Source organism: Hoplias malabaricus, chromosome 2 (assembly GCF_029633855.1).
Source record: "Hoplias malabaricus isolate fHopMal1 chromosome 2, fHopMal1.hap1, whole genome shotgun sequence".
Lineage (NCBI taxonomy): Eukaryota > Metazoa > Chordata > Actinopteri > Characiformes > Erythrinidae > Hoplias > Hoplias malabaricus.
Window position 1 is genome coordinate 56,182,795 of NC_089801.1, and position 22,565 is coordinate 56,205,359.

The window sequence follows — 22,565 nt, forward strand, 5'->3', positions numbered from 1 at the left end:
CATTCACATTGGAACAGCCTTCTGTGACGTAGCAGCCAAGAAATACAACAGAAAGCAGCAGTGGAGTCTGAGTTGTGAAAACAGCAGTGGAGTCACCAGATGTGCTTTTCGTTCCTTAGGATTAAGGAATAATTAAGGCTAGATTGTGTGCCCTCACCTGGTCACCAGGAGCAATGAGACATGTTACAGATCCCACCTTATGAGTAATATAGGAAAATGTGTCTCACACACACACACATACACACAGCCATGAAATAGAGAGTCTGAAATGAATCAAAGCTGTTTAATCAGTACAAATCTGTGCAATTTCCCTGTAAACAAATGCAGCAGGACGTCCTGCAGCGAGACCTGAATTCAGCAACAAACACTTTGAGGATTGGTGGAAAAATAGATTAACAAAGTTTAACAAAAAGAAACAAGTCACAAAATCAGTTCCCAGAGACAGCAATGTGTGAGGAGAGTGTGCTCGGAGAGGAGTTCAAATACGTCCCTACGTTCCTTTCGTTCAAAACCTGAGGACAAATCTCAGACCCTCCATCCTCAGGTTTTTAAAAATCCATCATCGTCGTCATGTACAACGTGTTCAGTTCAGTGTTTATTCGGCTCTTTTGGTTTTCATTTGTTTGTTGTTTCAGTTTTCCTTACAGTTCAACTTTTCACCTTGGTTCTGCAGAACAACGGATTACAGCCTCTTCCTGAACCCCCAGAGTCAGAGGCCTCTGACAGATCAGTCCTGATAGGAATGTGATCCCTGCCTCCGCCCCAGCACTCAGCTCTTAATACAGAGCCAACAGTAACCTGCACTTCTCCATGAATACACCAGGTGGCAGCACCACCTTCTAAAAATTAATGTTTTAATCATTACCAAGTGCTAGTCAAAGCACACGATTCACATATTCCTAATATTTTACCCCAGATTTAGTCATTCAGCCCGGTCTGCCTTGAGGCTAATGTAGCTAACGAATCCTGTACGATAAAATATATAAAACCAAAGAGAGGGAAGGTTTATGAAGGAGCATCAACCTTGAATATAAATGCATGCTAATCACACTGGAATTTTAATCCTCAAGTTTTAATATTAATCGTGTTGATGTTGTAATAAACAGCTGGAGGCAGTGTGCTGCTGGGCATTATTATGGTATGGTAAATGGATGCTGGTTGTTGCTGTGGTTTCTGAGGTATTCCAGGTGGCTAGTCTGTTGTTGCTAATTGTTGCTAGCTTGCTGGTAAGAGATTGCTATGATATTATGGATGGTTGCTATGGTACTGCTAAGATAAACCAACTGGTTGCTATGGTTTTGCTAAGCAGTTGCTATGGCATTATGTGTGATTGCTAAGTTGATGAATGTCCTATAACAAACTTGATTGTGTGGACTAAGTGTAAATTGTTTATGTAAGCAATGCTAGTTTGTTTGTTACCTTCCATTATTCATTCATTAATTATTTTAACCTCATAAATGGAAGGTCCCACTGATTTGGGTATATTTGGGGTAATTAATTTTCTTACTTGAAGTCACTAGCTCTTCTCCTCTGACTGACATATTTCAGAGTAGCCACTGCCACTAATTTCCACTGATTTCTTAGACCCATTTTCAAGATTCAACTAAAAAAAGATGACTCATCCTTCATCAAGAAGCCTCTTCCTTTCCTTTCTTTTTATCTTCATCCTCCCTGGCTCTCTCCGTCTCTCCCTCCGTCTCCTTCTCTCTCTCCTTCAGCACAGCTAGCAGCACTTTGAGCAGCGAGTTCTCTGTTAGCAGCTCCTCTGAGGCGCTAGCGAGTTCCTGTAGTCTGTGAATAGCTTCTGCTAGCTGGCGACTCTTCTCGCGGTATAATGTCTCCAGCCGTCCGCTCTGAGCCTGCAGCTCAGCATTCTGGGACTGTAGCTCTGCGTTCTGGGAGGTTAGCAAGCGTGCGCTAAACGTTAGCCGGCGGTTTTCTCGCCACAGGGAGGCTAGCTGCTGAGATAGCCGCTCCCGCGCCTGCTGCAAAGACAGCACCTCCCCCTGCAGAGTGCGAAGCTCCACCTCCAGCAGAGACTTGGGCCCTGCCCCGTTATCATGAGATGCGTGGCCTGTGTGCTGCAGGATGAAGCGAAGCAGATTGGGCAGCGTCACGGGGGTGGAGTCAGGAAACTTCACACTCATCTGCTTCCTGGGGGAACGGCAGAGAAAAACAGAGGAGAGTTGAGCTATCATTGTTTTACTTCAATATTCCAGACTGTTTAAAGAGACACTAGTTAAATTTGGGTTTATAGCTCCTAGGGCTCCCCCTAGTGCCATTAATGTTTACAGCACTGTATTAAAATAACAGAGGAATGGGTTGGAGTAGGGGTGGTTCCAATCCTCTTCCAAAAGTTACAGTAGCTGGGTTTCCATCCAAAACATTCATCAATGTTCTGCGCAATAAAGAAATATCGGCAGCTCAGGCGCCGGTGTGAAAGCAGAGTGGTGAAGTGTAGAGCGGGGAGAAGAGGGAATGTCAGGGGGAGTCTGTTAAAAGCCCATGGTTGTGGGGTCAGTCCGGGGCTCTGGGGGGAGCTGTGGTGCATTCACAGTATGTATAAACCAGCTGAAAGCTATATCATTATTTTTTTTTTGTTATGCGCATTTTCATAATTCACAAAAATTCAGAGGATGGAAAAGCCCCCATAGTGCAGTTTCTGCTGTGCTGAGACTGTACTCTCCCTATTACAGCTCGGTTGAGCATCACAGTGATTTTGAAGCTGTAATTTTATGATTAAAATGTTACGTAGTGTTCCTTTAAGTCATTTTCAGGATAAAAACAAGGATTCAAATTTAAAAGCAACAGACACAGATACATGACACAGGTCATTCACTACATCAGCAGAGTGGTGCTTTGAGAATAAACAACAGCTGTGTGAGATCAGTGATGATACAGAGACACAAGGGCAGTTAATAAACAGTACAGCACTGTCTAATAATGCGTAAACTCCACTAAACCTTTAACCTGGTCTTGGTCAGTATTTCAGTGTCCTGTAACTGTATGTAGGAGTAAACAACTGCAATCTTTCTGTGCTGAGGTGAACACTGTACCTGTGTTTGGGGAAGAAGAGGAAGGAGGGCAGATGGTCCACCATAAACTCCCAGGGCAGATCGTTAACACCAACGTTTACCCTGATTAAAAATAAGGACAACATTAAAGACTCTTCAAAAGGTCCTGATTAAAAAGAATTAGTGTAGTTCCTGACCTGGCCACAGTGAGGGCGCTGTTTCCCTGAAAGAGTCGAGCCAGCCGCAGGAGAACATGATTCAGGACGGAGCAGAAACCACACCATCCAGTGTAGTAAAATAATAACACATCCTACAGAGAGAGAGAGAGAGAGAGAGAGAGAGAGAGAGAGAGAGAAAGAGAGAGAGAGAGACAGAGAAAGACAGAGAGAGACAGAGTGTGAGACTTGGAATTAATCAGATTACACATATGGACATGTATTGACATTTAAAAAAGGAAATTGCATTATTAATCATATTTTTTATTTCCTTATACTTACTTTATACAGGGTGGGCCATTTATATGGATACACCTTAATAAAATGGGAATGGTTTGTGATATTAACTTCCTGTTTGTGGCATATTAGTATATGGGAGGGGTGAAACTTTTCAAGATGGGCGGTGACCATGGCAGCCATTTTGAAGTCGGCCATTTTGGATCCAACTTTTGTTTTTTCAATGGGAAGAGGGTCATGTGACACATCAAACTTATTGGGAATTTCACAAGAAAAACAATGGTGTGCCTGGTGTTTTAACGTAACTTTATTCTTTCATGAGTTACTTACAGGTTTCTGACCACTTATAAAATGTGTTCAAAGTGCTGCCCATTGTGTTGGATTGTCAATGCAACCCTCTTCTCCCACTGTGCTAGCAACACCGCAGGAGAAATGCTAACACAGGCTTCCAGTATCTGTGGTTTCAGGTGCTGCACATCTCGTATCTTCACAGCATAGACAATTGGGTTTCCCCCCTCCAATATACTAATGTGCCACAAACAGGAAGTTAATATCACCAACCATTCCCATTTTATTAAGGTGTATCCATATAAATGGCCCACTCTGTATTTTATCTGTATAGTTATAATTTGTTTGATGAATCTTCTTTTAATGTTTTGTCAATCACTTGTAAAGCACTTTGAACTTCAATTTGATTTGTTTGAAAAGTGCTACATAAATGAAGATTGATTCATTGATTAATTGCTTGATTTACCCTCCAGATGTTCATACAGAAGCTCTGATGCAGCCTGGCCACCAGGGGTCAGTGTTGCAACGGCCGCTCGGCTTTTCTGACAGCATTAATTGTTAAATATAAACAGTCCTCACCCTCTCGGGGTCCATCACTGTGTCCAGGAAGGACTCGGTGGTCACCTCCTGAATCAGGGACTGTGGGGGATGACGTTCTCTATGGCCCACCAGGTGTCTGTGGAGGGGGCTGTAGGGGGCGCTGAAGTTCAGGATGAAGCTTTCTGCAGGAGAGAGAGTGGAACAGAGAGAGAGAGAGGTGGGGGTAACAGGTTTTCTACTGTCACAGTTCTTACCCTAATGCATGTAGTGTAGTTTGGGGACGTTAACGAGCACCACAGCTGTCCACCGGAGAGAGACTGGGGCTGGAAAATGTGTGAAACCTTTAGAATTTTCTAGATTTCTGAATAAATTTGACCTTAAATTTCATCAGATTTCCTAAATCTTTTTTTGGAGACTGGGTTCCAGTCTTTTTTCTTTATTTGAGAAAGTGATCCAACAATGTATCTGTGAGCGGCAGACACATATGCACCTTTGGGATGAAGGTGGAATCAGAGTGAGGTGTCTTCAGACAGTGGGAGCACAATCAGGTCAGAGTGTGTTCTCTGTTTAATTTAAAGACCTTGATCCAGGACCCAGGACCGTTATTCCCCGCCACAGGAGCGAGACATGTACTAGTCCGCAAAGTCTGAACGGAACAACTATAGCTGTTCTCACACTGGTAAATATGAACAGCAGTGGTGTGTATGGCAGGGTTTCGGGGAGAAATAACACAGAAATCTACTGAAACAGTTACTGCTTTTCCACTGTGTGGGATCAGCTCGATTCGCTTCTATCTGCTCGTGTTTCCACCCTCACCCCCCCCCCCCCCCCCAAAATGGAGCCGGTGACGTCACAAAACGTCTCTAACAGGAGCCGTGGGCTTTGAAAACCACAACAGTGCAGCAGTAAACTCAGGGGCTGTTTACTCGTTGTGTATTACCATGTTGTGGTTGTTGTTGTTGTTGTGTGGACTGAACGCAGCTCCGCCCCCAGTTCTCACAGAGAACAAAATGGCGCCGACGACAGTGACAGCATCTCGAGGTAGCTCTGTCTCCGCGTGTTTTTTCTAAGTCTTTGTTTACTTTTTTATCTTGCAACTTTTTGGTTACACACCTTGAGGAGTGTTTTATTCTATCCTATGGATATGGACCGATCACAACGACCCAGAGACAGCAAACATGTGTACACAAGGAATCAGCTGATTGCACTACGGAAGAACGCTGGCAGAGTTAACGTAAACATCCCGGAGGAGCTATGGCGCTTTAGAGGGTGCCGTGCGGGGATTAAAGTGAAGACAAGGCGGCGGGAGAAGAAGTGGAGATACAAGCCCGCAGTTCCTTCGATGGTAATGGGAAACGTGAACTCTCTGGCTAACAAGTCTGACGAACTCGCTGCCTTGGTAAGAAACCAGAAGTTATACAGAGAGTGTAGCCTGCTATGCTTTACGGAGACATGGCTAACTAGCCAAATCCCCACTGTTAACGTTGAGCTGCCCGGCTTCAGTGTGGCTCGCTTGGACAGAGACCGTAAACTTTCTGGCAAGAAGAAGGGAGGTGGACTGGTGATGTACATTAACAACAGATGGTGCAATCCCGAACATGTTACAGTGAAGGAGACTGTATGCTGTAAGGATGTGGAGTTACTGACGGTCAGTCTTCGACCGTACTACATGCCGAGAGAATTCTCGCACGCCATTGTGGTGTGTGTTTATGTTCCGCCGCGTGCTATTCCGGACATCTCGATCTCGGGCGACTTCAATCACATAACATTGGACTCCACTCTCACGAATTTCTACCAGTTTGTCAACTGCCCTACTAGAAAAAACAGAACAACAGACCTCATGTACGAAAATTATTGGGATGCATAAAGTGCCACGCCCATCCCCCCGCTGGGGAAGTCAGACCACAACCTCATTCATCTACAGCCAATGTACAAGCCCAAAGTACAGAGGCTACCAGCCACCACACGCACCTTCAGGAAATGGACACCTGAAGCAGGTGAGGCTCTGAGAGACTGCTTCGGATCCACAGACTGGAGTGTGCTGCAGAGTGGGGAGGACTTAGAGGAGGTCACACATTGCACTACTGACTACCTGAACTTCTGTATGGACATTGTTGTTCCCACGAGAACTGTACGCTGCTTTCCCAACAACAAGCCTTGGATAACCAGCAATGTCAAGGCCCTTCTCAATAGGAAGAAAATGGCATTTAGAGAGGGAGACATGGCAGAGCTGAGGCGCGTACAAGAGGAACTCAAAGTTAAGCTGAAAGAGGCTAAGGAGGACTACAGAAGGAAGGTGGAACAGAAGCTGCAGGAGAACAACATGAGGGAGGTTTGGGATGGTATGAAGACCATCACTGGCCTCAAAAAGAGCAGCAGTTCTGTGGAGGGGGATCTGGACATGGCGAATCAGCTGAACCAGTTCTACTGCAGGTTTGACCGCCCTGATCCGGATCCAGCTCCGATGGCAGTGGTATGCCAGCCACCCCTTACTGACTCAGACACGGCTCGTGTGCTTGCCCGACACTCTAGGCAACCCCCATCACTGGCCATCACATCCCTCCCTCACACGGTGTCAACGGCTGCAGTCAACAGCCATCAGTCTCCAGCCATCCAACTACCCCCCGAGACAATCACCTCCCCTGCCCCTACACCCCTTCCCCCCATCGTCACGGCTGATCAGGTCAGAGGACAGCTGAGGAGACTACAACCTGGTAAGGATGCCGGGCCGGACAGACTGTGTCCAAGGCTGCTTAAGGCCTGTGCTGCTGAACTGGGTGAGCCACTGAAGCATATCTTCAACCTGAGTCTCCGTCTTGGACGAGTTCCAACACTGTGGAAGACATCATGTCTCACCCCTGTCCCTAAGAAGCCACACCCAAGTGAATTTAACGACTACAGGCCTGTGGCTCTAACATCACATGTGATGAAGACAATGGAGAGACTGGTCTTATGCATTCTGAGACCCCAGGTACGCCATGCACTGGACCTACTACAGTTTGCATACCAGGAGAAAGTGGGCGTGGAGGATGCCATCACTTATCTCCTACACAGGACACATTCACACCTGGACAAGGGGAACAGTGCTGTGAGAATCATGTTCTTTGACTTCTCAAGCGCTTTCAACACCATCCAACCTCTCAGACTGGGAGACAAGCTCCAACAGATGGGTGTGGACGCTCACCTGGTTACCTGTATTACAGATTATCTGTTAGAGCAGCCACAGTACGTGAGACTGAAGAACTGTCTCTCCAACACTATGATCTGCAGCACAGGAGCTCCACAAGGAACTGTGCTCTCACCAGTCCTGTTCACCCTGTACACATCTGCTACAACACTGAGTTGTGCCACATGCAGACGTTCTCTGATGATACTGCGATTGTTGGGTGTATTAGGAACGAGCAGGAGGAGGAGTACAGGAGCCTGGTGGAGGTCTTTGTGCAATGGTGCAAACTGAACCACCTCCAACTGAACACTTCAAAGACCAAGGAGATGGTGGTGGACTTCCGCAGGTCAAAGCCTGTCCTGCTACCAGTCACCATTGATGGGGTCGACGTGGAGGTGGTGGACACCTATAAGTATCTGGGCTTACACCTAGACAATAAACTGGACTGGTCAGCCAACACTGAAGCACTCTACAAGAAAGGGCAGAGCAGGCTGTACTTCCTGAGGAGGTTGGGGTCCTTCAATGTCTGCAGCAAGCTCCTCAGGATGTTTTACCAGACTGTTGTTGCCGTGTTCTCTTTTATGCTGTGGTATGCTGGGGAGGAAGCATAAAGAAGAGGGATGCTGGGCGACTAGACAGGCTGGTTAAGAAAGCTGGCTCTGTGGTGGGGGCTGAACTGGAGTGCATCACTTCCATATCAAACAAGAGGACCCTGAACAAACTGATTAGCATCTTGGACAATGAGTGCCATCCACTCCACAGTATCATAACTAAGCAGAAGAGCTTGATCAGCTGAAGACTTCACTCACTGCCAGGCTCAACTGACAGACTGAGGAAGTCATTTGTCCCCAGGGCAATTGAGCTGTTCAATGCTTCACTAAAGGGGAGAGGAGAGATGGACTTCTCTGCATAGTCTGTCTGCCCATCCATCTCCATCACCACCACCACCTCCACCTCCTCCATATTTGCACGTGTACACCTAACTGGACAATAGACAGGTCATCTGACAGCTACAATAGTAGGTTTATACTTAATACAGGTACATTGCACTGAATTGCCTTGCACTATTTTATTTAATATATTTATTTCTAATTCTGAAACTGCACTGTTATTGCACTGTACTTATATTGCACATTCCATACCCTTTGCACTATCCACACTTTTTCAACTTTTAAACCATATGCTGCACTCATAAGATCATCCTCAGCTGCTCACTGTATCACAGATTCTTGCCAGGCTATGTTTGATTATTCTGATGATTGATTGATTATTCTTAAGCACACTATGTCAACTTCTTGGGTATTTGATTTTGATATTTTGATATTTGTTTTAGGTTTTTTTAAAAAAAAAAAACTTTATTACTCCATTGTTGTTTAGTGATTGTTGTATGTGATGTCTGTAAGCTACTGAGACCTTGAATTTCCCCTGGGGATCAATAAATTATCTATCTATCTATCTATCTACTTGTCTCATGTTCAACTTTTACTGGAGATTTTCCTCAGCCACTGACCCAAGGAGAGTCTGAACCTCTTCAGAAACCCCTCGGGGGAATGTTACGAGCTGTTGCTGAGAGTCGGATAAAAACTAATGTGAAAGATGCTGTAACTTCAGAGATTTTACAAGTGGCGTGTTTGTGCTGGAGCTCTGTTTTCTGGTGATTGACAGGTCTCTGGATAATCAGAGCTCTGCAGGATTTACAACTCACATGTAGTACCTAATCAGCTCAGTTGGAACTGTAAGAGATCAGTGACTAATAAAAAAGAAACCGGTTCCAGGAGCAGGACCAGATTTGTTCATTGGAGTTTAAGTCAGTTTTTTCTGTGTGTGTGTGTGTGTGTGTGTGTGTACCCAGCATGTGATTCTCGGTGCTCTTCAGGACGTAGTGTGTCTCGTGTCTCATGTCAACGATGGCAGTGAAGGTCTGATTGCTGACTGCTCCGAGTCTCTGTGCTAAAGGCCAGGTGAGGTGTGAGTCCAGCAGGTAAAACCGGAGCGTCTTATTAGTCCGACAGCGGAGGCCTGAGACCCCGTCGGCCACTGGTGGACAGTGTGCCGGCTCCGCCCACTGTGGGCCCAAGGGCCCGCCCATTGTGTCTCCTGGGGCAAGGCTCCTGCAGCAGGCGCTGTAATGGCTGAAAGGGCTGTAGCTGTTGGGCAGGTCGCCACAGCTAGAGGGCACCCCTCTCTTCAGGTATGAGTGAAGAACCGCCTCCAGCTCCTCCGTGGAGCAGCGAGAACCCAGCACAGCGGAACGTGAGGTAGAACCTGGTGTCGAGCGGTTCTCACACAGCTCACACACTCTGGCACTAGAGCTAGAGTTAGCTTTGGCATTAGCATTAGCACAGCCGGACCTCAGCAGCAGAGACTTACAGCACCTCGGCCCGAGGTCTGATTCACAACAGGAGTGATACCGGAGAGACAGATCCACTACCTGAGAGAGAGAGAGAGAGAGAAAACACACAGTTAAGCCTAACTAATACTCAGCCTGACACACACCTCTCCAGAAATGTACATCCGTCAGTAGACGGGTGCCGCTTTGTGTTTGTTTCTTTCCTGGCGCCTGCTCCATCCCAAACAGCGCCCTCCTCACTAACAGAGTGCGCTTTAGATTTATAAAAGTAACTCTACACCATCACTGAAGTGTGTACTACAGAGTGTAGAGGAAGATGTTTGAGACTCAGCCCCTAGTGGTGTGGAGGTGAAACTGCAGAGTCAGGTCAATGAAGAAGTAAGGCTTTAAGACATTACAAACCCAACAGTGAATGGTTTAACTCTGGTTCTCTGTTCTCTGACGTCCCCCCGGTGCGGAGGGTGGGGGTAATATACAGAGGCTGATGGAGTGAGTCAGAGGGAGGAAGAGAAGAAGAATGATGGAGTGAGTCAGAGGGAGGAGGAGAAGAATGATGGAGTGAGTCAGAGGAAGGAGAAGAATGATGGAGAGAGTCAGAGGGAGGAGGTGAAGAATGATGGAGTGAATCAGAGGGAGGAGGAGAAGAATGATGGAGTGAGTCAGAGTCAGAGGAAGGAGAAGAAGAATGATGGAGAGAGTAGGACAGTCTAAAGTAGGCGGGTTTACCTCAGTGAGCAGCCTGTGATTGGCTGAGAGCGGATTGTGAGGAAAGAAAGTGAGGAGGGCAGGGCCTTTGTGAAGCTCCGCCTCTAGGGAGTAGCTCTTGGCTCCCATTGGCTGGATCCAGTGAATGACACTCTCTCTGTTTTCATAAATCCAGTTACACAAAGATTCAGCAGTGAAGTTCTTCTGAGCCCTTGGGAACACCTGAACATACACACACACACACATTGGGGTTGCTTCCATATTTCCTACGCATCTTCCAAAAAAGCTGTGTATGACATGCTACAAGCTAATACTGCTCTCTCTCTTGTCTCTCTCTCTCTCACTGTGTGTGTGTGTGTAGTTCTCACCAGTGATGTGTTGAATCTGCGGTGCAGATACACACTCTCATCCTGTCTCACTGAAATGCCCTCTGCCACCTTCTGATTGGTCACTACTCCAAAACGAACTGCTCCCTGAGAATCTGCACCAATCACAGACAAGAATCATCGTCCACACCCAGATCAGCAGATTGGACTGGAAGGGGAGGTCACTGCAGTGAGGGTCATGTCCAAATAAGGAGTAGTGGGTGTGGTTACATGTCCATATAAGGAATCATCCTTTTTGATTAATAGTAATGAACTAATGAAGTGTGTGTGTGTGTGTTACCTCTCCTGAGCGCATGCAGAGCGGAGGTGAGAAAGGTGATGTAACCCGGCGGCTGGGGAGATGAGTTAAACTCAAAGAACCCAACAACACCTTGCTGTAATCACACACAAACACACACACATACACACACAGACACACACAGACAGAGAGAGAGAGACCTATTAACTGAACAAGAAGAGAAGAGGAAGAGGAGGAGGAAGACTTGAGGAATGATAAGGATGAATGTAAATCAGAGACCATTACAGCTGTGTATAGTAGTAAGTTTAAGACAGTAGCATGATCCACTGTACTGCAGGACACACACACACACACACACACACACACACACACACACACACACACACACACACACACACACACACACACACACCTGAGCGGAATGCCCATCTGTGATAAGCCCCAAAGTTTGTCTGACTATTTGTGTGTGTGTAATCTCTCGAGGATCAGGACCTGAAAGAGGACGCTCTGGAGCAGCTGCACATGAGACTATGGCCCTGCGAAATGACAAGTGTGGGCTAGAGTGGTGTAACCCAGAAAATCAGAGATCAGAGGAGATCACAAAAAAAGAGGAGATCCAATGAGATCACAAAAAAAATAGGAGATCAGAGAACATTAGAGGAGATCACAGAAAATCAGAGGAGGTCACAGAACATCAGAGGAGATTGGAGGATATCTAGTGTAGCGCTCTTCCCACAAGAGTACCAGCTGTTACTGCAGTGTAGAGGAACACACTGCAGGAGGAGCGCTGGTAGTGTGTGTGTGTGTGTGTGTGTTACCTCGTGATGAGACAGGAAGGTGCTGAGAGCAGAGGGGGTGGGCAGGTAGGTGAGGGGTGTAGAGGCCCTCCGAATGAAACTCTCCAAATACTCCCACACCACAGGACCCCTATACTCTATAGGACCAAATCTAGAGAGAGAACAAGGTGAGAGTTATATTCAGAAGCACTCAACACAGAACACAGCAGACCTAATTATTCATTCATTCATTAATTCATTCATTCATTATCTGTAACCGCTTATCCAATTCGCACCAGTCCTTCACAGGGCAACACAGACACACATTCACTCACACCTACGGACATTTTTGAGTCGCCAATCCACCTACCAACGTGTGTTTTTGGACTGTGGGAGGAAAGCGGAGCACCCGGAGGAAACCCACGCGGACACGGGGAGAACACACCAACTCCTCACAGACAGTCACCCAGACAGTCAGCGGGAATCGAACCCACAACCTCCAGGTCCCTGGAGCTGTGTGACTATGACACTACCTGCTGCGCCACCGTGCCGCCCCCAGATCTAATTAGACCGGACCAAATTATTGCACAAATTAAAGAACAGTACAGAAACTATTGGGAATCTCAAACTAAATCACAGAGTAAAATGCAATGTTATCAGGCCCTATAGTGGCAGTACACTGTAGCAGCACAGTGATTGACTGAGAACCACCCTACCCAGGTACAGACTCAGCAGAGTCTGGCCATAAAGACGTGCAGACACAGACAGACCTGGCTGCCTCAGAAGCAGAGACTCTGCCAGCAGTGCGGCTTCAGTCGAGACAGAGCTGAACTTCCTCACAGAATGTCCAGAGTGCACTGAGATCCGCAAAGAGTTCTACATTAAATTTAGCGAAAAACACCCATCCTTCACAGCCCTGACCCCCACAGACTGACTCTCGTATCTGCTGGGAGAACACACACACACACACACGGGCTCTCGTATCTGCTGGGAGAACAGAGAGAGAGCTGCATTCTCGCAGCCCAATACGTCCTCGCCTGCCATCGCAAAAGGGACAGTGAATGACCCTGTCAAGCCCACACACTCTATGACCCCATAAAAAACCTTTTCCCACAGTTCCAGTCACTGTTACTAGTGGTAAATGTTACTGTTTCCAAGTTTCTAATAAGTTACACCCTGTATTTATTTAATTCAATATTTTATGGTTTACTTCTATATTTATGTTCTTCTTAAACTTTTAAAATTGTAACCCAGGCTTTGACAATACAAATGTAACTAATTTGTCATGTCAGTAAAGCACCTTGAATTGAACTGAATTGCGAGAGAGAGAGAGAGAGAGAGAGAGAGAGAGAGAGAGAGACAGAGACATAAAGAGAACAAGGTGAGAGTTATATTCAGAAGCACTCAGTATCAGTTTCAGATTCAGTGCAGATGTGTGTCCAGCTGCTTCCACATTCAGTATTTCAGCATTTCATTAGGTGAGCTCTCACTGATCAAATGAAGCAGTGCTAGTCCGGTGACTCGAGGAGTACACACTGATTGGATAATGGAGAAATCACTCAGTAAAAACAGGGAGAACAGTTATCCCTGATCAAACAGAGTCTCTGAGATCACACACAACATCAAACAGCGCTCCTGCTCTCACCCACTGTGACCACACCCATCGCCCACCAAGCAAAGCCCTCAGCCTCACCTCCCATAGAACAGCTGGATCACTGGGTACTTGAAGAAGTTCTTCTGCTTCCGGCACTTTCCTTGATTCCACCAGCAGTTTACCGCCACAAACTGGACCTGTGAGAACAGGAAATGCATCATCACAGCACAGGGAACACACCATCATCATCACAGCACAGGGAACACACTATCATCACCACAGCACAGGGGACACACCATCATCACCACAGCACAGGGAACACACCATCATCACCACAGCACAGGGGACACACCATCATCACCACAGCACAGGGAACACACCATCATCACCACAGCACAGGGAACACACCATCATCACCACAGCACAGGAGACACACCATCATCACCACAGCACAGGGAACACACCATCATCACCACAGCACAGGGGACACACCATCATCACCACAGCACAGGAGACACATCATCATCACCACAGCACAGGGAACACACCATCATCACCACAGCACGGGGGACACACCATCATCACCACAGCACAGGGAACACACCATCATCACCACAGCACAGGGGACACACCATCATCACCACAGCACAGGGAACACACCATCATCACCACAGCACAGGAGACACACCATCATCACCACAGCACAGGGAACACACCATCGTCACCACAGCACAGGGAACACACCATCGTCACCACAGCACAGGGAACACACCATCGTCACCACAGCACAGGGAACACACCATCGTCACCACAGCACAGGGAACACACCATCGTCACCACAGCACGGGGAACAAACCATCGTCACCACAGCACGGGGAACACACCATCGTCACCACAGCACGGGGAACACACCATCGTCACCACAGCACGGGGAACACACCATCGTCACCACAGCACGGGGAACACACCATCGTCACCACAGCACGGGGAACACACCATCGTCACCACAGCACGGGGAACACACCATCGTCACCACAGCACGGGGAACACACCATCGTCACCACAGCACGGGGAACACACCATCGTCACCACAGCACGGGGAACACACCATCGTCACCACAGCACGGGGAACACACCATCGTCACCACAGCACGGGGAACACACCATCGTCACCACAGCACGGGGAACACACCATCGTCACCACAGCACGGGGAACACACCATCGTCACCACAGCACGGGGAACACACCATCGTCACCACATCACGGGGAACACACCATCGTCATCACAGCACGGGGAACAAACCATCGTCACCACAGCACGGGGAACACACCATCGTCACCACAGCACGGGGAACACACCATCGTCATCACAGCACGGGGAACACACCATCATCACCACAGCACAGGGAACACATCATCGTCACCACAGCACAAGGAAACACATCATCGTCACCACAGCACAGGAGACACATCGTCACCACAGCACAGGGAACACACCATCGTCATCACAGCACAGGGAACACACCATCGTCACCACAGCACAAGGAACACATCATCGTCACCACAGCACAGGGAACACATCGTCACCACAGTACAGGGAACACATCGTCACCACAGTACAGGGAACACATCGTCACCACAGTACAGGGAACACATCGTCATCATCTCAGCACAGGGAACACATCATTAAATCATGGAAAACCCATCACGGCTGAGACTGTACTCTGCAGGTCTTGATGCTGTGTTTGTTACTGTATCAAATTACATCAAATGTATTCGTATAGCTCTTTTTAGAACTGAGGCTATTAATGTTATTTTAATAGTACTGCCTTATGTAACCTTTCAAAATACAATATCATTTCATCTGTTAAAATAAGCAAATTAAACATGGTGGTGATTTGCTGTAACATTTTTCTCAAATTTTACGGAACGGTACAGTCTGATTGTGGCAGAGTGGGACACGGGAAATGTGTGCACTCCGGGAACGCTCAGCTCTAACGTGAACTCTAGTGCTTCACAAGTACACACCTGAGCTGTGGCTAAGCAGCACTGATGGTGGTGATGAGGTGGACTAAAATCTGATGATTGGCTGATATGATATGGCTGGATTGTCAAGATAACAATTTACAAAAAGCAGCACAGTTTTATTTTATTTAAATACTCCACCTTTATTGCCACAGGAGATCAGATGAATGTAATGTAGAGAACTAGCTGAACCTGTGCAATAAACTACTAGGCTAATATGGCAGATAAAATATTAGCCTGCATGATGCTGGTGCTAATTACTGATGATGTTTGCCGCAGGACCCTGGCTCTGAAGTGTCCACAATGTACATAATACAGAATCTGTTATACATCCTTACTGACAAAGTGATGCGTTTAAGTTCTCTCAACACATCAACATTTGGATTGAATGAACTCTACTACTACCCCTGGTAGCCTGGTAGTAGCAGTAGTAATAGTTAGGAGTCCATGAAATCTTCAGTGGAGGCAGTTCTAGTCTGAGGCAGGTGGCAGTAGCTGGAGCATGGGCAGCTGACTCTAGTAGCTGTCTGTGGTGTTAGTCCTGCCGACAAAGGCCTACCTCTGAAGCCATGTGAAGAGCCACCTGCTGGATGTGAGGGCGGGCGGTGATGGAGTGAGCACACCAGGGGGCGTAGTACACCAACACAGACACATCCGCCCCCTCCCTCAGCCTCTCGGCCTCGTCCTGCTGCCCCAGGTACAGGTCCACCACCGGCACACCGGACGGGAAAAAACGCACGGGGGGGCGAGCCAGGACCACCACGTTCTTCGCCCGGCTGGAGAGAGAGAGAGAGAGAGAGAGAGAGAGAGAGAGAGAGAGAGAGAGAGATGACCCTCTTGGTTTAACTTCACACAAAATCTCTGGACAAGAATTCAATATCAATAAATCTCTCAATATAAAATGTTTCATTATAGATTACTTGATATGATTTTTAAACACATTTTAAATATTTAAACATACATTTACACCATCTGTCACTGACTGACCTTCATTTCATAAACACTTCCATTCAACACAGAACACACACACACATAATTACGCTAAAACACACACACATTTAGAGCTTTTCCACTGCATGGAACCTGCTCGCCTCAATGTGCTTTTCAGTATCGACGTCGTCTCAATCCCTGTCTCTAAGGGGAACAGTGAGCTTTGGAAACCACAACAACGGTGGCGTTAACGTTAAGTGGTGTTTACTCATGGTGTATTGGCGTGTTGTTGATGTTGTAGTTTGGGACTGAACACAACTCCATCATCAGTTCAGACAGATCAGTAGATTTTGTTCCTTCCTTGTTGGAGGGTCCAGCTCTCATCAGATTCTTTCGTCAGCCACCGCTCCAAAGAGCATTTGAACCTCTTCAAAAGACCACGGCGTAATTTTACGAGCTGCCGTTGTGAGTCGGATAAAAACAAATGTGATCTCTGCTGCAGCTGGAGATTTTACAGATGGAGAGTTGGTTCTGGATGTCTGCGTTGCGTGGCGTAGAGTGACGACTCTCTCTGGACAATCAGCGCTCTGCAAGGTTTACACGCCACAGTTTAGTCCCTACTCGACTCGCTCTGAACCACGAGAGAACAGTAAATAAACAAGAACTTGCTTCCACAACCAGGACCAGATCCAGAACCAAGAGACATGCAGTGGAAAAGCACCACATACACAAAACAGAACACACTAATATTTACACACACATACACACCCAAACACACACATTTTTACACACTCCCTATCTCTCTTTCACACACACATACAATAACAAAAAATACATTTACACTCTTACACACAGTCTAAACAATCTCACACACAAATTCTGCTCATATTTATACCGGTCTCTCTCTCATTGTCTCTGTCTCTGACTGTCTGTCTCTCTCACACACACACTGTCTCTTTCACACTCTCTGTCTCTCCCTCTGTATACACACGCACTCTTTCTAACAACTGGTATATACACAAAGACACGTATATATACTCTCCTCTCCACTCATTTTCTCTCTCTCTCTCTCTCTCTCTCTCTCTCACTGTACCTGCAGGAGAGTGTGAGCGCGAGCAGCAGCGCGAGAGCCAGCAGCAGAGCGCCGCACATCACCGCGACCATGCGGCCCCGCACCATCACACACACACACACACACTCTCTCTCTCTATCTCTCTCTCACACACACACACTGCACAGAACACAGTGGAACACTCTACACACTCTACTGTACACACACACAAACACAGCTCTTCCGGGCTGGAGCTCAGGGGGCGGGGCCTCACTCAAGGACCGTCTATAAACTACCAATCCACTGAGGACACACACACACAGACGTTTTGTGCCCTCTGCTGTGCCCTCAGGGACTGCTTTGGTATGTGAATGAGTGAATGTGTGAGTAACCGGGTGAGTGTTTGACTGTGGGAGTGTGTGACTGTGGGAGTGTGTGACTGTTGGAGTGTGTGACTGTTGGAGTGTGTGACTGTGTGAGTGTTGGAGTGTGTGAGTGACTGTGTGACTGTGGGAGTGTGTGACTGTGGGAGTGTGTGACTGTTGGAGTGTGTGACTGTGTGAGTGTTGGAGTGTGTGAGTGACTGTGTGACTGTGGGAGTGTGTGACTGTTGGAGTGTGTGACTGTGTGAGTGTTGGAGTGTGTGAGTGACTGTGTGACTGTGGGAGTGTGTGACTGTTGGAGTGTGTGACTGTGTGAGTGTTGGAGTGTGTGAGTGACTGTGTGACTGTGGGAGTGTGTGACTGTTGGAGTGTGTGACTGTGTGAGTGTTGGAGTGTGTGAGTGACTGTGTGACTGTGGGAGTGTGTGACTGTTGGAGTGTGTGACTGTGTGAGTGTTGGAGTGTGTGAGTGACTGTGTGACTGTGGGAGTGTGTGACTGTTGGAGTGTGTGACTGTGTGAGTGTTGGAGTGTGTGAGTGACTGTGTGACTGTGGGAGTGTGTGACTGTTGGAGTGTGTGACTGTGTGAGTGTTGGAGTGTGTGAGTGACTGTGTGACTGTGGGAGTGTGTGACTGTTGGAGTGTGTGACTGTGTGAGTGTTGGAGTGTGTGAGTGACTGTGTGACTGTGGGAGTGTGTGACTGTTGGAGTGTGTGACTGTGTGAGTGTTGGAGTGTGTGAGTGACTGTGTGACTGTGGGAGTGTGTGACTGTTGGAGTGTGTGACTGTGTGAGTGTTGGAGTGTGTGAGTGACTGTGTGACTGTGGGAGTGTGTGACTGTTGGAGTGTGTGACTGTGTGAGTGTTGGAGTGTGTGAGTGACTGTGTGACTGTGGGAGTGTGTGACTGTTGGAGTGTGTGACTGTGTGAGTGTTGGAGTGTGTGAGTGACTGTGTGACTGTGGGAGTGTGTGACTGTTGGAGTTTGTGAGTGACTTGTTCATTTCCTGCAGTAGAGTGGAGTTTAGAGAAGCTCCCACAGCACTGTCACTGCCTTTGTGTGTAATCTCTCCCGCGGAGTTTACAGCTCAGTAATAAAGCTCTTTAATGACTATGAACATACATTGTAAGATGATAGTTTAGCTGGAAATATGAATAATTTAAAAGTGTTAAAGTCTGATATTGTGCTGAAGTCATTGCTCATTTCTATGAGCATGGTGCTTTAGCGCTGAGTGAAGTAAGGGACCATCCGCCAACATCCTCCACAGACAAAGTACAAACTGTCTGTAACTGTCCGCGAGGGGAAAAGGCTGGAGCTTTATTTCAGAACTGATTTAAAGATAAATATATGAATAAATATAAAGATAAAACACACGAGAGGACACCAGTAAACGACTCTTATAAAGCTCACGGTGAATTTACACCTGAGCTAGCTCCCTTAGCGCTGTTCAGCCAGGATCCGCCTTAGCCCCGCCTACCGCCTGACGCACTCGTGTTGGAAAACGTTCCTCAATGTCATTGGCTGAAATCTCCACGGACTCAGCCTTGCATTAAAGGAACAGAACAGGCTTTAATCTCTCTCTCTCTCTCTCTCTCTCTCTCTCTCTCTCTCTCTCTCTCTCTCTCTCTCTCTCTCACACACACACACACACACACACACCCATAATATTAACTGTTTAAATCTTTACTTTTAACTTTTATAGAATTACTTTAAAGTTTTTACTTTTAATGTCAAAGGAATTATGATAGAATTAAAATCTATAATATTATTACTACTTAAAAATAGCTGCAGCTCATTTTCCTTTAATTTATATATTATATATTATTAAATAAATACAAATATTTAATGTAACATGAGTGTAGTTCGTGATTGTTTTTATAAATAAACATAAGAACTAAACACAGAGTGTACAGTGTGCTGTAGCTGTAGATGTGACAGTAAATATACAGTAATAATTACAGCTGTGTAAATGTAAACAGTGCCACCCTGTGCGGGTAGAGCCGCACCAGCTGCAGAACCAGGGCGGTCACACACACACACACACACACACACACAACACATTCTCAACAGATGGCTGCTGTACACATCCTCGCTTTGGCTCTTCTCTCAGGTCAGGAACAACTTTGTTTATTATTTATTTTGAAACAGGGTTTAGAGGGAATTCACTCATACATCACTGAGAGAGAGAGAGAGAGAGAGAGAGAGAGAGAGAGAAAGAGAGAGAGAGAGAGAGATGTAATGTGCAATTATTTGACATTGTACAATGTACAATAAAATACGTCTTCCACATTTAACCTGTCTGTGGCAGTGAACACACACACACACAGAGCGGGGAGCAGTTGTGGGTTTGGTGCCTTGCTCAAGGGCTCCTCAGCCGTGGATGTCGAGGGAAGATGACAGTGCTGTTCTTTTACTCCCACTGCCCCCTAGTTTTCCTGCTGCTCATGGGAATCAAACCAACAACCTTTCAGCCCTAATTCCTCTGTTCTAAGCTTTAGGAGAGAGAGACAGAGAGTGAGAGTGAGACACTGAGAGAGAGACAGAGAGCGAGAGAATGAGACACAGAGAGAGAGTGAGACAGAGAGAATGAGACACAGACAGAGAAGGAATGAAACAGAGAGAGTGAGACACCAAGAGACAGACAGAGAAGGAGTGAGACACAGGGAGGGACAGAGAAAGAGTGAAACACAGAGAGAGAGTTAGAGTGAGACACAGACAGACAGACAGAAGGAGTGAGACACAAACAGACAGAAGGAGTGAGACACAGAAAGAGAGTGAGACAGAGACAGACAGAGAAGGAGTGAGAGACAGAGAAAGAGAGACAGAGAGAGAGACACTGAGAGACAGAGGAATGAGATACAGAGAGAAAGTGAGACAGAGAGAGAGAGAGAGAGAGAGAAAGAAAGAATGAGAGACAGACAGAGAAGGAATGAGTCAGAGAGAGAGACAGAGAGAGAGTGAGATACTGAGAGAGAGACAGAGAGAGTGAGACACAGAGAGACAGAGAGAGAGTGTGTGTGTGTGTATGTGTATTTATGTGTGTGTGTGTCCAGGTCCCCTGAATGTTGGGGGGTCCGGTCTCCTGGAACTGAGTGGGGTGTTTACCTGTGTATGTGTGTGTGTGTGTGTGTCCAGGTCCCCTGAGTGTCGGGGGGGCCGGTCTCCTGGAGCTGAGTGGGGTGATAAAGTGTAGCACTGGGAGACATGCTCTGGCCTACAGTCTGTACGGCTGTTACTGTGGACTCGGGGGACAGGGTTGGCCCCGGGACGCCGCCGACTGGTGAGGGTGTCACACTTCACTCACACCACACCCCAGACCCTCGCTGGACCACCACTCGCCCTGCGCCCCTCCTCAGCTGGGGAAAGGCTGGGTATTCCCATACTGCAGTGAGGGTCTGATGGTGTTCAACCTCATAAACATGCACAGGGGCTCCAATAAACACCAGCCCTGCTGTCTCAAAGTGTGTGTGTGTGTGTGTGTTTCAGGTGTTGTCATAAACACGATTGTTGCTACGCGAAGGCAGAGGATCGAGGATGTTACGCCAAATCAGAGAAATACAGATGGAGCTGTGGCACCTTCTTACCAGACTGTGGTATACACACACACACACACACACACACACATACACACACGCAAACACATCTCATCCTGGTCCAGCTCCTGATTCTGGTTCTAGTCATGGTCCTGGTTCTTGAAGCGGGTTCTTGTTTAATCGCTGTTCTCTCGTGCTTCAGAGCGAGTCGATTAGGGATTAAACCGTGGGGTGTAAACCTTGCAGAGCGCTGATTGTCCAGAGAGAGTCGTCACTCTACGCCACACAATGCAGATGTCCAGCACCAACTCTCCATCTGTAAAATCTCCAGCTGCAGCAGAGATCACATTTGTTTTTATCCGACTCACAACAGCAGCTCGTAAAATTACGCAGAGTTCTCTTTAATGATATTACTTGTCATAGATGATAAATCAACTCCTTTACTATTTTAACTTGAGAGTCTTTGTTCTTTATATTATTCTTAAAGGATTTGACAGTTTGCCTGTTCACACATCTTTATTTCAGTAAGACTCTGCCTCTCAGAGACACTCTCTTTGAACCCATTCATGACACTGGCCTATCGCTGGTTAACTGCACTTATTATTTGTTTCACATCACTCTTCTGTTCCCAAATTATTTTGGAATGTGTTGCTGTGTGCTGTCCATGTGTGTGTATTTTCTTTGTATTTAAATGTGTGTGTGTGTGTTTGTGTGTGTGTGTGCGCGCGCGCAGATTCTCTGGAGGACCGCTGTGAGAAGTCTCTGTGTCTCTGCGACAGGGAAGCTGCGAGGTGCCTGAAGAGGGCGCCGTATAACCTGGAGTACGTGGTTTACCCAGACTTCCTGTGCGGAGCGGACCACCCCACCTGCGCTTACCACTGACCCCCGCTGCCTCACACCTCAGGGTCCTGGGCTCCTGGGCTTCTCAGGAGGCGGCGTGTCAGGAGGACTGTCTGTAGATCCACAGTAGAACCGCTAGAGGGCGCTAGATCGTTATTAACATAGACACGATTGTACATAATGAGCAATAAACATAGACGGTGCAGTAAAGAACGGCATTCCTGTGTCCTGCTGAAGCTTGTTAATGCCTTACATTACTACAGAGCTGTACATTAAATAAACGCATTTAAATTAC

General features: G+C 47.0%; 2 protein-coding genes across 2 annotated transcripts; one reads left to right on the forward strand and one right to left on the reverse strand.

Moving 5' to 3' along the window:
- Window positions 1–284: 284 nt before the first annotated feature.
- Window positions 285–17,748, reverse strand: txndc11 (thioredoxin domain containing 11). The gene is made up of 12 exons (XM_066660343.1): window positions 17,559–17,748; window positions 16,095–16,311; window positions 13,609–13,706; window positions 11,958–12,087; window positions 11,182–11,275; window positions 10,884–10,996; window positions 10,537–10,737; window positions 9,309–9,891; window positions 4,334–4,476; window positions 3,212–3,324; window positions 3,057–3,137; window positions 285–2,154 (listed from the first exon to the last, which is right to left on the reverse strand). Exons 1-12 carry the CDS (start codon window positions 17,642–17,644, stop codon window positions 1,629–1,631), a joined length of 2,385 nt encoding a protein of 794 aa, XP_066516440.1. The 5' UTR covers window positions 17,645–17,748; the 3' UTR covers window positions 285–1,628.
- A 97-nt stretch (window positions 17,749–17,845) lies between these two features.
- LOC136677081 (phospholipase A2-like) lies at window positions 17,846–22,450 on the forward strand (the record flags this gene model as incomplete). Its single annotated transcript, XM_066654479.1, has 4 exons — window positions 17,846–17,879; window positions 21,033–21,177; window positions 21,384–21,490; window positions 22,164–22,450. Coding segments are annotated over 4 exons (435 nt in total), but the record flags the coding sequence as incomplete, so codon positions are not given.
- Window positions 22,451–22,565: the final 115 nt, after the last annotated feature.